This window comes from Amia ocellicauda, chromosome 12 (genome assembly GCF_036373705.1).
Source record: "Amia ocellicauda isolate fAmiCal2 chromosome 12, fAmiCal2.hap1, whole genome shotgun sequence".
In the NCBI taxonomy this organism is placed as follows: Eukaryota; Metazoa; Chordata; class Actinopteri; order Amiiformes; family Amiidae; genus Amia; species Amia ocellicauda.
The window spans coordinates 6,381,141-6,396,671 of record NC_089861.1 but is presented as its reverse complement, the minus strand read 5'-3'; the positions used below and the strand labels follow the sequence as shown (position 1 = coordinate 6,396,671).

At 39.1% G+C, this 15,531-nt stretch overlaps 1 protein-coding gene across 9 annotated transcripts in view; it reads right to left on the bottom strand.

Annotated features, from left to right (window-relative positions):
• The window catches only part of LOC136764272 (teneurin-3), a 267,776-nt gene that overhangs the window by 65,007 nt on the left and 187,238 nt on the right, over window positions 1-15,531 (bottom strand). For all 9 annotated transcript variants that reach the window (XM_066718152.1, XM_066718154.1, XM_066718155.1 and 6 more), the window contains 2 exons: window positions 9,075-9,197; window positions 244-458 (listed from right to left, as the gene is read on the bottom strand). In XM_066718152.1, coding sequence (XP_066574249.1) covers window positions 244-458; window positions 9,075-9,197 — 338 coding nt within the window. The remainder of the gene's footprint in view (window positions 1-243; window positions 459-9,074; window positions 9,198-15,531) is intronic.

The following is a 15,531-nucleotide window of genomic DNA, read 5'->3' as shown; positions in this document are numbered from 1 at the left end:
CGGTTCAAACAACGGGGGAATCAAACGGTGGCAGTTTGAAAGCAGATTTATGACTGAGACACAGCAAGCAAGTCTATAAAAAAGTAAAATAACATAAAAAAAATAAAAAAAATAAAAAAATCCAGCACAAATCAAGAGCTGCCGAGGTACAGGAGCCCGCTGCCATCATGCAGGTTGTCAAAGCGCCAAGTCATAAACCCCCCACTGGCGCACTCTGACCCGCTCGTCTTAAATTCCCCGTACCTGGGTGTGCGACGGTGGCAGGCCCTTTCTCCCGTACACTCCGATCAGCGCGTCTTTCTGGACCGAGATGTTGAACTTGAGAAACTGTGGCTGGTCAATAAAGAGCTGTGATCTCCAGAAGATACCGGGAGGCACTTCTTGAGCCGCTCGACGGCCTACGTCAACCTCTCCGATGTCTATGGTGTTGTTCTCCTGAAGGAACACGCCCAGCTTCCCTGAGAAGACACAATGGCGGGGGTAAGAAATGTCAGTCAGCACTTATAATTCTTTAACCAAAATCGAAGTGCCTATTATAATACCCATTGCAACAGCTTTTTGTGTCTGGAATATACATGTGTGTGTGTCTCTGTCAAACCTGATTATAATAAGGTGTTTTTTCCCTGGCATTTACTTTTCCGTATGTTACATTAGAAACAATAATTGGCTCCAATAGTCACCAGCTTGCGCTCAGATTGTTGGTATATAACTGCTCTTGTGCATCGTACTGCGGCAGAATGAACACTGAAAGGTTCAGAGTTGATCCTGCATGTTTAATTTTACAGATTTAACTCAAGACTCTGTAGACTGAATTTGTAAATGGGATCCCAGCGCTTACTTACACTGGAGTCATAAATGCCAATTTAGCCCTGATGTGAACCCGGCACTGAAATGATACCACCAGAAGAGGATTCACAAGAGACGAGCCAAGCTGTCAGCATGATTTAAAATCAGTTTGGTCCAGGGCAATTCAGTAACCAGGCCTCAACGATAAACACCAGTGTACTAACAGCAATTAATCTGGATATGGGTCTTTGAGCTTCTCATTTATCTGGAACATATTGTCTTAACTTGGCGCTTAAAATGTTTTAATCAAGGCTTTAAAACTACATCAAGCTTTTATATATTCAGTTATAATTCTCTTGATGAGACTGTACGTCATTCAAGGAGGAATATTTGGTACTCTCTTTAATTTATTTAACACAAATACCCACTGCTATATTTGTTCGGACACTTTAATAGTGTAAAGTAGAATACATGTATTTATCCATGTGTCATTTTTAAGAGTCAGTTTTTTTTTAATACTGCAAACATTTATATTCATTTGACACTAATTCAAAGATAAAGACACAGTGTAGGATTTCAATGGAAATAGTGTGTGTGCTGACATCGCCTTTGTACGGAAAATTCAAATCGTTCCTTCATGATGCACCAAAACACTGTAGGACATTCCCTGCTCCATGAGTCCATCTCTTCTACCATCAATAGACAAGTACCATGTGTTTTACATTCTGCAGCCCTGTTTACGTTTTTTCCAAATATTAGAAAGGAATTATATATGCTGCCAACAATAGCATTAGACAATTTATATTTTATCTTTTATGGGGAGTTGCACTTATTGTGAATTTCTTATACATTTGCACACCATTGTTTATTAATTCAGGTTGCAAATTCACAGTTATCATAAGAGTATCTCATAACCTGTGTATATAATTTTGATACAACACATTATTAGTTCTTCCTTGTTAGTGATTCTGCTGTAAGACTCACCTCATCTGAGTTAATGTGGGAGAAAGGCTTTTGCATACTGTATTAACACATGCTAGGTTTGGGCAATCGGAACATTTGCAATCATTAAGCTCCATGTATAATAAATGAATGAAACCGTAAGATGAGAGTATAAAATGTGCATGACAAGCTCATTGGTCGAACTGATTTGTAGAAATTGTGGATCTGCTGTGAATTAAGAGTCAAAAGGTGAGCACTCAATGACACTGGCAGTTCCTTTATCTCGGCAACATGAAACATCCTGAAGTGCCTCATTATATTTATAAAATATAAAGTGTTAGACAAACAGAGACCGAGATACCCTGAGATGTGCCGAGATACCTGGATACAAAGATAAAGCGAGGATCAGAATAATCTCTTCATTTGATCACATATTTTCTAAGGCTTAAAGTGGGAAATGTTATTTAGCAGAATTAATACAATGATGGCTGCATCTCAGTACTTCTTAATTGTTACCTAACTCCAGTCAATACAAATGGGTATTTTACCTTTCATGGTGATGAGATTATGTCTTTGTGTCTTTAGCTATTTTCCTAATACGGTATTGAAGTTTTACAAAAGCCACATGATTATCACGGACAGGTGGAGTACAATTAAGACGGAACTTTTATTTCCCTTGCAGTTAAACTCAGTGGCCCATGTTCCCACCGAGTTATGTTTGAAAGTGTTGTCTGTACACAATAAAGAACATTTTGACACTGCATGGGGAGCACTGAGATTTTATTTAACAGTATTGGTATAAATTATGCTGAGCTTCTTCAGTTAATGTAGCTTCGTTTGATTACTTAGAACTAGAAAGAGGTTGAAGGGGTGGATCTATTTGATATGCAATGTTTGGAATTGTGTCTACATACACTTGACATCGGGTAAAAATTAAATAAAAATAGACAGAATTAAAATGTAGCGCACATAAAGCTTTCAAAACAAATGATTGCCTGACAACACTTAAAGACAAGTCCTTTATAATTTACATGTCCCTGAGGGGAAACTAAAACCTACATCAAGAGTTATATACAAAAAAAAAAGGAAGTGAAGCTTGTAAGTGAATGTTTAAACAAAGCCTTTAATGAAACCCTTGCTTACAAGTCCTAGGCCTTTATCAAACCAAATATTTGACGTATTTGCTAATTGCAAATTATAATCCAGTACTTCATGATTTGTTTCGGTTTGTGTGTGTGTGTGTTTTTTGTAGAAAGTAGACTCTTACAATAAAACAAACCAATTGGGTTTGATTTGGTCCCGGTTTCCTTAGTGCACATAAATCCTAAAACATCCTTGTTCCTGGGAAAAAAAATAAGAACGAAATCAAATAAAAAGCCTAAAAAGGCGGCGGGAGAAAGAGATGAAAGTGATTTGGGTATTCAATCCTTCAAAGCTGATATGCTGGCCATTTACAACCAGGAGATGTAATTTGGGAATTGGTCTTGTATCTAAGAAACGACGAGATATTGGCACTTTCAAATCTTGGGACCAAGATGGGAATGATGTTAGCTTAATAAATATATTTTATAATTTTTTTAATTTCAATTACATTTCAGTGATTGTGACATTAAACACCTGTTTCTTTCCCCCTTCCCCCCCTGTTTTGTGCGCTGTTTGAAGCTAGGAACGGCTTTGAACAGCTCTTGAAAGGAAACAGAGCTTGCTTCCAGAATTCACTTCCCGAGGGCTATGCATCAGTAACTGAAATTGCGAGTTATTTTTAAAGTAGGCCTATTGTATCAGATGCTGCAGGGACTGAACTGAGCTTCGTCATGAGTTTGTTACATTTTGATGCCTTTTTCCTACTACTCCAATAGAAGAAAACAACCAGTCAAAAAATAAGATATATATATATATATATATATATATAACAAAGTTTTTTTGGTATAGGAGAGTTAAATTGTGAAAAGCAACAAGCCTGTGCTTTAAGCTGACTAATAACCTAATTTAAAACCTGAGCAACTTTCTGATGAGGCTGTTCAGGATGCAAATCTTGTCGCCCTTGAAGTATTAATGCAAAAACAATGTGGTTACACTGCATGTGTTTTCATGGTGCTTAAGCTTAATACATTCCAACAGCCAATCTACATCTCTTCAGGAGTTAAGCAATGTCACTTAATCGGTTTTAATCCATTAAGTATACGATGACTGCGTGGGTAATTTGTAAGTTGGTACATGTTTTACTTTTGAGACATAAAAATCTTGATGCACCGTAATTATTCCAGTACCGTGGTCTTCATGTGAAAACCAAACACATCTATGACAGTAGTTGATTGTATATTGTCCATCTGTTCGAGCTCCAGACGATCCTTCTAATAGAGACAGAAGCAAAAAGGAAGTCTTGCCAAAGACATGAGATTTAGCCCCTTAAATTCTGTGTCTTACAGTGGTCTGACATGTTAACAGACATTCCCTCATAGCTTTCAGGAGAGATAGGAACCCAGAGGAAAGCTCAGTCTGCAAACAGTTACCCTGCAAAAGAGGCTCATAAGTATGGATGGACTTTGAAAGAGGGGGCCAACACTGACCAGAAGGACATCTGCACAGGTCAACATGTTTGCTGTTCTGCAGACAATTGCCAAAACGGCAATTCATATGTGCAGGAGTCCATGAGAGACATCAACCTTTGCTGCTGTAGAGTGACCACTGGCCAATCGAAGACCACTGAGGGGCAGATCGCCCTTAACCCCACTCAATGGCAGTCTATTAATGTAAATGGCAAACCAATATTCTAGTACTGTGCCATGCATTTCAAATTAATGTAAGTGTTTTCACAGATCTCTCGAATGGTCACGTATGGGTGGTTGGCTCCATCCCACACAGGAACGGTCACTGGAAGCCACGACAATATATACGGGGGCCAGCTTCCCCAGGTGATGTATGATTTTGGCGGGGACTCTTGCAAAACTCTTGCAGGACTTCTGCCTGTTGATGCCACAAGTCGCACATGCAGAGAAAGCAGCGTGTTGATTTATGGAAGTTGCTTTTCGTCCCACATTACCAGTACGGCACAGAAATGGAGTGATTTGGCTATGGCAATCCACAGACATGAACTTCACTCATCACGTTTAGGATGTCCGTGCAGGGTAACCGATCCCTTCGGATAATGTAGCGGTAACCTGCTTCCCACACCTTTCCTTCTCTGTGCCAAGGATGGGCAGTGATCCTACAAACTGGCATGTCTTGCTCTCACAAAGCTCATTGCTTCCATAATGAAGAGTATGGTATTAAACACAAAACTCCTATGTTAACCAGTGTTATTTCAGATTAGGCTATTGCATAACAAACTGTTCACAATCAGGAACATTCCTCCACAGAAATAATATGAAGAATTCAATAAAAATTTGCTAGAAAATATAGAATGAAACATGTAGATAAATCAATCACATTATTCAAATCCTACTACAAAGTTATTACTTTTATTATTATTATTATTATTATTATTAGTAGTAGTAGTATTAGTAGTAGTAGTAGTAGTAGTAGTAAGTATATATTGACCTACAATATATTTTAGATATTTTTTGTCAAATTCTTGCTTTGCATTTTTTTTTAACCAGTTGCCACAATTGTGACGTTTTGACATATCCTTCTCCACTGGAATAAAACTACATCTTTTTGATCTGTGGGACCCATGGGGTGAACTTGGAAATGACTAATCCATTATGTATTTCCAACGACCGACAGACGGGTGCTAATGTGCTGTTATTTTCACATAGTCTTACCCACCCCAGATCCCGGAGAGCCATGGTTGGGCTTTGGGTTCCACCTGAGCTCTTGATGACTATAAAACTTACAGCGCTGTGACTCTCAGGGAGCCAAAATGAGTCTCACCGGTCTAACCAAATAAGAAGGAAACTGAGAAAGTAATCAACTATGCCATTCCTAGCAGGAAAAGGCAACATAACGTGCCCGAGTTAAATTCAGTCCGCTTCCAGCTTCCGAGCAACACTCCAGAGGTGCAAATATATAAAATATTTATTATTCATTTAATTTCACTTTGCAAGTTATGAACATGATATATATATCGGTCGGTCTCGGAATAATAATAACACAAATAATAACAATAAATCAAATGCATTACTTTCCCCGACACAATAAGTGATAAATGATAAATGAATAAAGAGGTCCCACAGACTAATGTACAAATCAAGGGTAGTCTCACCCTGAGTGTAAGTAAGAAATTTCCGCTTCATCACTTTAATTAGACAGAGTAGCACATGTGTCTGGGGATACGGCCTCTGAGTGGTCTAATCCATTCCTGGTTCCAAGTACAAGCGTTTCCCATTGCTTCTCGAGTCAATCCCAAACACTTGACCTCGACTCAGTTCTTTCACTTTGGTCCAGTCTGACAGATTACACCCACTGAAATTTGATCAAAGGCAGGGGGTTGTTTCTGCTCTAAGAAGTTACTACATTAACTGTGTTTAGATTTATTGCCACATGCAGTACCACATATGTATTTCTTACACTTCACTGCTGTATGCTACAACAGTACCAAGATATTAAACTTCTTTTGTTTTCAGCAGACATGCCTTTATTATTTTTATGAATAATTCATTTTTTTTTAAGCATGTTCAAATATTTTACATTCATTCATGTTTTTCAAAATGGAAAAGCTGGGAAAACTACAAACTATCCAGTCCTTTAAAGAAAAATACTAATATAGGACATCTGATCATATTACAGTTTAAAAAAACAGAAATAAGGACACTAATGAATACATTATTGATTTTATAAATCACAAATAAAATGGAATAAATAGTTTGTGTATTAGGAGTTTTGGCATACTATTTCAAATGTTATTTCTTTTGTTACCCCCTCCCACAGTAATACAAAAAACAGGCATAAATGTAAGCAATACACGTGATTTATTGTTAGTCATGATCGATATTGTTGTAAAATGAGTGTTTAAGCTCCGGCCATCCAGATATTTACACTCCTCCTTTCATAAACCTTGTTATTGTTGTTTTGTTAGGATAGCGCTCTTAGCAACCACATGTGAAATATAAGAGAATGCTTCAATGCTCATTGACCTAGAGCTGGACTTGTTTAACCATCACGGTACTGCAAAAATAATGCCTATCCCACAATTTCAAAGTGAGTGCACTAAGTGATTACTTTTCTCTTGGTAGCTTAGAAAGGCTGAATGCTTGTAGGTCAGCTTTGTCCATTTCAAAGGTGAGTATTCATAAACAAAAATAATAAAAGAAACCAGTGTTTACTGCGAGGGATAATCCTGCAGGGGTGGATGTTTGTAGATGGAGATGTTTGCTGTCACTTAAGACAATTCATAATGGGAGGTATGCAGCCAAGGTTAACTCAAGGAAGAGAAAGGCCTGTATTGATTGCCTGTAAACAGCCTTATCCTGCTTCCTGACATCTTAATTAGTGCTGCTTATGAGGATTTAAAATTACATCAGCATATATGAGAGGCCATTTACTTGTGGCTTTCTTCACAACTAATGTTATTGCAGCTGTCTGTCTTAAACACATTTGCAGAGACCTCTTAATTTAACACAGTGGCTGCTTCGGCTGTGTCTTGTTCAGTTACGATGCACATTATGAGGGATAATAAAGCGGAATGAAAACAAGGGCCAAAATAGTTTTTAATGAAAATCCTATTAAAATATATGTCAACCGAAATAAGTCTATAACCATTATCAGATGCAGTTAAATAACACCACCAACACGGGCTTGTAACTGAAGAAAACAGGGTACAAAACGGTAAGGGACTTGATGAGCTTGACGTGGCCATATCTGTCCTTTGAACAATTACATTAGCTCTGCCTGTGAGGATTTTAAATAGCATCAGTTTGTACAATAGACTGTTTACCCAAGGAATTGCCCAAGGGATTGTACAGCAGTGATAGTGGTTTTATTTTTTGTATTTCTTGTTATCTAGTACTTAATGTACTTGATGGAATAGACTTCCAGTCTGTATTGGGTGCATGTTAGATAAAAAAGGTATTTTAACCCTAATGCAATTCAAAAGGCAATTTAATCAAGTGTTTTTAAGGTATTGAAAATGTGGATTTCAGATCTGTTGTAAAATGTATATGATATGGTGTTGGCTAAGAATATATACACCGATCAGCCATAACATTCTGACCACCTGCCTAATATTGTGTAGGTCCCCCTTTTGCCGCCAAAACAGCCCTGACCCGTCGAGGCATGGACTCCACTAGACCTCTGAAGGTGTGCTGTGGTATCTGGCACCAAGACGTTAGCAGCAGATCCTTTAAGTCCTGTAAGTTGCGAGGTGGGGCCTCCATGGATTGGACTTGTTTGTCCAGCACATCCCACAGATGCTCGATTGGATTGAGATCTGGGGAATTTGGAGGCCAAGTCAACACCTTGAACTCGTGATTCATCAGACCAGGCCACCTTCTTCCATTGCTCCGTGGTCCAGTTCTGATGCTCACGTGCCCATTGTAGGTACTTTCGGCAGTGGACAGGGGTCAGCATGGGCACCTTGACTGGTCTGTGGCTACGCAGCCCCATACGCAACAAACTGCGATGCACTGTGTGTTCTGACACCTTTCTATCAGAACCAGCATTCACTTTTTCAGCAATTTGAGCTACAGTAGCTCGTCTGTTGGATCGGACCACACGGGCCAGCCTTCGCTCCCCACGTGCATCAATGAGCCTTGGCCGCCCATGACCCTGTCGCCGGTTCACTGCTTTTCCTTCCTTGGACCACTTTTGATAGGTACTGACCACTGCAGACTGGGAACAGCCCACAAGAGCTGCAGTTTTGGAGATGCTCTGACCCAGTCGTCTAGCCATCACAATGTGGCCCTTGTCAAAGTCGCTCAGATCCTTACGCTGCCCATTTGTCCTGCTTCTAACACATCAACTTTGAGGATAAAATGTTCACTTGCTGCCTAATATATCCCACCCACTGACAGGTGCCATGATAACGAGATTATCAGTGTTATTCACTTCACCTGTCAGTGGTCATAATGTTATGGCTGATCGGTGTATATTCTATATACAAAAATATAGAACAGTGGTCAACCCACACTCTTTCAGATGAGCTGGTAAACTGGTCTGCAGGAGCTATACTTGGTTCTCATTTAACAATTCCCCCCCAGAAACTGGAGTGACCTCTGTGACTGTGTTTGCGAGTCCACACAACCCCTCATAATTAACATTTAATATCCTTTGCATAGTTTACAGTGGCGTGAGCTGGAGCCAGTCATATTATTCTGAAATGAGTTATTTTGATGTCAGGGTGGAGGGGTAGAAATATTTCCTGAAAAAAAACAGGATGCTTGTTAAAAAGCAGCCGTATTGTTTCTTACCATTGTCAGCTGTTAACACTGTTACTGCATTGGTCGGCGTGGCCTCAGATTTCACCTGCCCATTTTCAAAAGTGTAGTTTTCAGTCTCTTGCAGCTGCCAATTGAGGCCAAATAGATGCATTGCTATAGGGGGAAATGGAAAAAACATGACTTAATAAGGTTATTTTGACTTAAGACTAGGAAACAGAAAATCTTCATGGAGTGCGAGTTCTAAATAATAAAACACCAAAAAAGGCACATCTTGAAAGAGTAAATGTAGCACTTTCAGGGTTTTCTTGACAGATTTACTTGAAATACACTCCAATATAAGTCAACTGCAAAACAGTGAAGAGAAATGGAAGAAACCGAAATTTATGTTGAAGACATTTTCCCTCTGCTTTGAGGAAAGTTTTGACTTCTAAAAGAAATACCGCAAGGCAATTTTATTTGAACTTACTGGCCTTCTGCAATGCAAATCTCTGCTCGCCATGAGACTGGCCGAGAGATCATTTTTTTTCATCGTGCGCAAGGTGCTTGCTCTCAATTGCACAGCTATTATTTAATTCCAAAGTGATAATAAAGTTCATGCAATACGCATTTACAATTTAGCCTTTCACATTACAGCTTAAAATCAATACTACTCTCTCCACTGCATACTGTTTAAGGCACATTATGCAAGGTGATAAATATGCAGCTGCTTTCATCAATAACAGTACATATTCAAGAGAAGTGAGAGCTGGAAGCTGGATCTCATCCTGGACACAAAAGGTGTTGGCTTCTTGAAAGGGCAAGCTCGGAAGGATCTGGAAGTCAGTGTTTTTGGCACTGATATTGTCTAATCTTAGGCTTAATACAGCTGCAGGGTGTAAATGAACACCTCATTGTTTTTTGTTTGATATGAGGTTATCATATAGGGTACTGCCTGTGGTATTAAACAAACACACACACAGACACACACACACACAAAGAAGGGAGCTCTGACTGCATTTAGGAATCTGACACAAGCTTGGGCCTCTCGCTGATGGAAGTAGCATAAATGATAAGTAGCAATCCACAGATTCACAGGGACAGAGAGGGTCAGATTCTGTTTTCTTTTTTAACTAATTATGTGTCTTCAATATAGACATTCAACCCAATAGGGGCTATTTAGGGATTCAACCAGTGTCTGTTTTACACACACAGAAAATAATTCAAAAATAAATAAATAAAAACCTTGTGTGCACATACTGAATGCACCAGTCTTGATCACACCAAATAAAATACATGTTGAGTGGCCTATTCCTGGTAAAAGAGAAACCCAACCTGACTATGGTAAATGCAGGAATACAGCGGCCCAATTAAAAGGGCTGACTGAAGAACAGTCCAGCCTCTTCCCGCCACACACCCAACTGTGGTCTAGACTCTGCGGTTTGACTTTATGCTCCTCTTCACGTGGGCAGTCTCCCTCTTACAGGAAAAGAAAGCACACTCCCTCTTTCTCTCTCTTTTCTCCTCTTCATACACTCTCTCACAGCCTCATTAAAGGAAAGTAATGCCATGTTTTCTGCATTGAGTGGAGTTAACCAAGTGTAGTGACACTTCTGTTCAGCAAGGAGAAGCAAAAAAAAAATATCTTACAGTGGTTTAGGATGGGTCACAGGAGACTGTAGTACTCTAGAAGGGAGTAAGCCGTGTGTATTAAAAGTATACCCGGCAACCGGCAACACAAAAACTTCAGTCATGAGCAAATAATAGGGGTTGGTGATAACTGCAACTAAGAGAACCGTAATCATATATCGTAAGGTCTCAATAATGAGAGAATTCAATAAGTGGATGTCTGAACCCTAGTGCGAACGAGAATGCCATGAAAACAAATCCAACGGCACAGAAAATAGCTAATGCCAGCGACTGGCTGAGAGCTGCCAGGGTTGAGTGGGCTTGGCCATGCCATCCCCAGCTTTGTATTTTTGCAGCTGTGGCTCATGAGCTCAGCGGTGTTGTCAGTGAGAGCAGCATCAATCCTACAGTGCAGACTCTTAAGTGTGAAAACAGCAGAAATCCTGCCAGCCGGTGTTGCAGAGGCATGTCTTCTGTCTACATCATGGGCTCGATAATACGATTGTTGCTTATTGGTGGATGTGCAACTCTTAGTGTAATTAGAAAGAAAAAAGGTAGCAATGCAAAAAAAAAAAAAATATATATATATATATATATATATATATATATATGAAAATAATTGTTCATATTGTTAGTGTGGCATTGGTTAGTAAAACCTAAATTAAAAGAAACAAATTGACCCACAGGCATATGAACTCTTACACAAAGATGGAGGTCAAATATCAAATGAAAATGCTGCTTTTCTGCGAGCTGCACTGCCACAAGAGGAACATAATGAAATTAGAGAGTGTGTTGCTTGGCAAGAACTGAAATATATTACGAATAAATTAAGTGTACTGAATAAAAAACAACACTAGCTCAAAAAGGTATCCGAAGCCAAACAGTGGGATTCTGATTTTAACTCGGGAAAACTGTTGAGTTGCAATCATTGTAATTTAGGTACTCAGGTACACAAACTATACACAGCCCTGCACCCCGACTCCAATCTGATTAAATATCACCCCTCAAAGATTTTCAGGGCAGGGGGAGGGGTTTTTCAACCAGCAAGAACCCTGCTGTAATGGAGAGATAACAATTATAATTTATAAAACTAAGAAGAATGGGATAAAGGAAAGACTTCCAGAGGGGCGAGGTAGATATTGTTTAGATATATTTGCAGAGCCTCACATTTTAATCTGAGTTTGACATGCTGGTGAATTGAAAAGAAAAAGACAAACAAAAAAACTAACAAAACCATAACTATATAATGTGCTTATGGGTATACACAGAAAGCAAGGAAACTAACGTGTCATAAAATTGAGGCCAGAAACATGTATTATAAAACCAGTCGTTCCCAATCAAGTTATAAAAAGGCAGAAAACGGATGCAGCTATCTCTCTGGCCTCCCAATAAACAAACTGTGATGCGCGCCATATTGATATAGGGGAAGGAAAGACAAATATGGCAATTTTAGTGCGAACATGTTATTAACAAGCATCTTAAGAAACTTCAGAAGTGTAGACACAGCACTTCTAATACCAGAAGCTGTGAGGAAATTTCAAATTGGACATCTTTCCTTTACAGTTTGCTTTGACCTTTATTAAAGTCCTCTCTGAAGCCTTGGATTGTCTTTCACAGCCCACGCACATTTCGTTTGTCTCTCCACTGGCACTGCCAAATACAGAGCCAATTATCTCTAATTGTGGTGGTGTTTTTCCTAATATGTGGACTTCTGTCTACATTCTTATCGCGGATTTCGGCTTCACTCATTTTGATTCATCAGCTGATATGTGATAAACTGCTTTGTGAAGAAGAAAAAAAAAAGGAAAACAATTCACTTGCCGAAACTGCAATTCAGAACCAGACAAACCACGGTCAGAACTCAAACCACAGATAAACAGGAAAGAGTTCACCTTTCTGGACTACTTCTAAACATGTCATTTTTTATATTCATCTTTCATCTAACGTCTGGCATACAATGAATTTACATGTATTCTGAATCTCTATTTTATTTGGCAATGCTAACGACTTCTAAAAATAGCTGTGGGAAGAAAATGGCGATAAGGAAGCCAATTCCCACACCTTACTTCCTTGCATTCAATCTCGAGGAATCTTTGCAGAAACAAAGCGACAACAGCAAATAATCTTCCGCAGAGAAGCCATAATAGGAAGCTGTGCGGCACCCGGCTTGTCACGGTGAACAAACGCAACTGGATGCATAACAATGTGAAAATCTCTTTCACCCTCAGTATTAGTATAAGACTTTTTTGTAAATAATGACTTTTGTTCCATATAAAATCTACCTTGGTATCCTGGCAGTATTTTATCATAAAAAATGGCACTTACTGAGCAAAAGCCTTATCTGAAAGTAGTATCATAATAAGAATACAAAGTATATCACCAACATGAATCTGTACGAAAACTAGGCCAGGTTTGTGTGTGGCTGTTTTTCTGGTTTAAGGTGCCCCTCTCAGTTTGATATTTTGTTTTCCCACAGGGAGAGATTCCCCCCCACCTCTCCTGACAGGTGCGTGTGTTCAGAGAGAAGAAAGGGGAAGAGGACAGCACAGGCGTCTGAAAAGCAGCTGGAGTCGTGGAGTTTAAATTTAAGGCAGGATGCTGGCTTGCCAGGTGTCCCAGAGCAAGGATAAAAAAACGAGAAAAAAAACGAGAAAAAAACAACAACAGAAAAACAGGGAAGCATCCCTAATTGAGACAAGTATTGCCAAGAAAGGCCTTTGTGTATTTACTTAGCACAGAAGCACTTCAGTAACAGGGACTCTTAGTGTGCATTCAATGAAATGTTGGAATTGAAGAGCCAGGAACCTACCCAGCTGCATTATTACTACAAAAATATATACAAAATTGAAAAGAAAATCAGTGGCTCTGAAGAATTGAAATAACATTTCTCTTCGGAAGATGAGTGCGTGGAGAGGAGCTCTGCACAGACGTCCATAAGAAGTCTTCACACGTCGGGAATGTGCACATTCAGAACCCAACAATCCCCTCCACCCATGTTTACAAATGATGGAAGTGAACTGCAGCTATAAATCCCAGTTTTCACCATTTTCTCAGACTCGGGGACATGCTGAAAATGGAATCCAGGTTTTGGAGGGAAAGGAGTTCACCTACTGTCTTTAAACGTAGGGATTATTAAAATGTCTTTTATACTTGTATAGAAAACGTACTCAGCGAACAAGGCCTCTCAACTTGAAGTAACCTCAACATAGCAGCAACGGATATAAAACGCCAATGATGAGCAAGAGAGAGAGAGGGAGGGAGAGCGTGATAAAAAAGCAATTGTGCTTTGATGAACGAAAAAAACAAAAAAAGAAGGAAATGAAGACTGAAACAGGGTCATGTTAATTAATGCTGTATTGCCAGAGTTGCAACCCCCTCATTTTGTTCTTCTTCACCAAAATCTTTTATGTGAATATTCTTTCTTCATGAATAGTTAACATGGACTACTGGCCTTTCATTTCCAATATACAGAGTCAGAGAATTGTACACCAAAGAAGTATAAGGATTTATTAAAGGAAGATAATGAGGTTTGATAAGAATTGCTGGAGTGTTACCAAAATAGGAATTTAAGATAAAAGCATGTGCATCTAAAGCTGCATAGTAATATTTGTCCCCTACAGGGCTGTGTTGTGATTAGGATTCCATATTTTTCCATAAATTAGTTTCTCTTAAGTATCCTGCTGGGTTCATATGCAAGTGGAAAGCGTGCGATGAGTAGTTTTGGCTTCCATTATGAAATGTTGCTCCATTTCTTCCTCAAATAAAGGGGGATTTAAGACATGCATGGTAACAGATACTAATGTGTTAGTAAAAGTAATTTTCACTCTTAAAGACCCTAGAGCTGAAAGCAGTTGGACTGGAGACAAGATGCTCAGAAGAGATCTCAGGATACGTCACCAGGGTGGAATAGCCAGAAAAAAAAAAAAAAGGACAAAACGTAATGAGTTGATATCTCAAAAGATCCCTGGGCTTGTTTAGCTTTTTGTGAGCATCTCGGTTTTGTCCTTCCTCTTGTTTTCTCTCCTTGTATTTTGAAATCATTCTGTCATGTGTTTTCCCTGCAAAGTAATTCAATGCCCTATATGTAAACCGCCTGGAGAATTACATATTAGCTTGCCAGATATTAACTCTGTCTAAATTCCTGTAATCATTTCACCTTTTCACCCTGCCTCAAAGGATACATATCAATATTAACAAGACTATTAAAGAAATGTATACAAAAACAAATACGTAGATTAGATCTCTCTATTAACAACAGCAGCTACAATTATCATCCCAAAAATACATTGTTTTCATTCTCTCTCATCCTTTTGGTTTACAAAGATATATATCGCTGATTGTGCGAGAAAAGTTGGAGGCAATAAATCTCCTTTATCTTTTTTATCTTTCCAGGCCAGACACTAAAGGTTACCAGAGAGTTGGCTTTGACTCGCATCATAAAAAAAAAAAAAGGCAAAAACCTTCTTGCATTCATGTTTCCCCTGGGAAGGTGCTCTAAACCCTATGTATACTTTCCAGCTGAGGTGAAAACATTTTAGCCGCAGTAAGCTGTGAAGATGTTATCGGTAAGTGAGCCTGTTTATACAAGCTGCCTTCATTGCCGCAAGTAGAGAATAATTTTAACAATGACTCCAGACAGCTTTGTACCACTCCGTTCCTCGGCTTTCAGTCTTTTCATGGCATCGTGTTTTCACGGCTGTCTGTCTACAGTGGTTTAGCACTACTGTATGCACTTTAGCGAGATGCCATAGCAGCAACCCAAGCCCCTATCTCTCCAACCCTGCAGATAACACCTATCAAAGTAAACCGAGGCACACAAGACAAAATAATCTTGTGCAACACTGTCAGTTTCGCATACTCATTGACTCATATTCCCTCCGTA